The following is an 866-nucleotide window of genomic DNA, read 5'->3' on the forward strand; positions in this document are numbered from 1 at the left end:
ACCATAATGAAAATGATCATTCTACTTCAAGAAATTCAACTAAAATGGTAATTGGGCACGCATTGTTTCCCAATAATCTTACACATGCAGCACAAAATTTATCAAACTTAGAAATCTACCACAATAATGTGAAATTCAAAGACCCAAAACATCGAATTTATTCAATTCATTATGAATAATGAGCAAGACCAAACATGCTAAGTTGGAAGACATGTTTTTCATAAGTCTTGCTAAAATATAGAATAGTTCCCAATTAACAAATCAGATAAAATAAATAAAATAAAAGATGTTAATACTGCAGCAAATGATCAAATTGCTATTGTCGAAAAATCCAACTACGAAACTTAAGCAAACAAAATAACGATCGAATAATCATAACCAGAATTAACAAGCCACTAACACATGCAACAAGAAAGAAAAAGAACAAATTAAATTGAAAATAAACGTGAAAATCGAAAGCATATAAAAGCTAAAGAATTAGAAAAGAATGAAAACCTTAGTTGCGAGCTGCTTCCTTGGAGCCTTTCCACCGGTAGATTTGCGAGCGGTTTGCTTCGTACGTGCCATGTCTGCTTACGAAAGACGAAAGAGGAGATTATCTACAAATCGAAGCACGTAAGGGACCGAAGACACATTGAATCACCGAAGTATGAAGATTTAGGTGGGAATAACAGATTGGAAGAGAGGGAAGAAGGGAATTACCAGGTTAGGGTTTTCAAATTCTTCAATCGCCAAGACGAAAGAGGATTCGATATTCCACCGACAATGAAACTAATAAATGCCTTCGCAGGTTATAAAAACGCACGTGCTACCCCCTTTTGAAAGCGCGGCCTAAGTGTTAATTCCTCCTCAAGAATTTTAAAAAT

General features: G+C 34.9%; 1 protein-coding gene across 2 annotated transcripts in view; it reads right to left on the bottom strand.

Moving 5' to 3' along the window:
- LOC107642943 (histone H3.3) overlaps window positions 1–821 on the bottom strand; it is a 1,730-nt gene extending 909 nt beyond the window's left edge. The window contains exons 1-2 of one of the 2 annotated variants that reach the window (XM_016346457.2): window positions 703–821; window positions 496–569 (exon numbers count right to left, since the gene is read on the bottom strand). In XM_016346457.2, the coding sequence (XP_016201943.1) occupies window positions 496–567 (72 nt within the window). In that variant the 5' untranslated portion in view covers window positions 568–569; window positions 703–821. Of the gene's footprint in view, window positions 1–495; window positions 600–702 lie in introns of both variants that reach the window. The other variant, XM_016346456.2, reaches the window with a different exon arrangement.

The sequence above is a fragment of the Arachis ipaensis genome, chromosome B05, assembly GCF_000816755.2.
Source record: "Arachis ipaensis cultivar K30076 chromosome B05, Araip1.1, whole genome shotgun sequence".
Taxonomy (NCBI): Eukaryota; Viridiplantae; Streptophyta; class Magnoliopsida; order Fabales; family Fabaceae; genus Arachis; species Arachis ipaensis.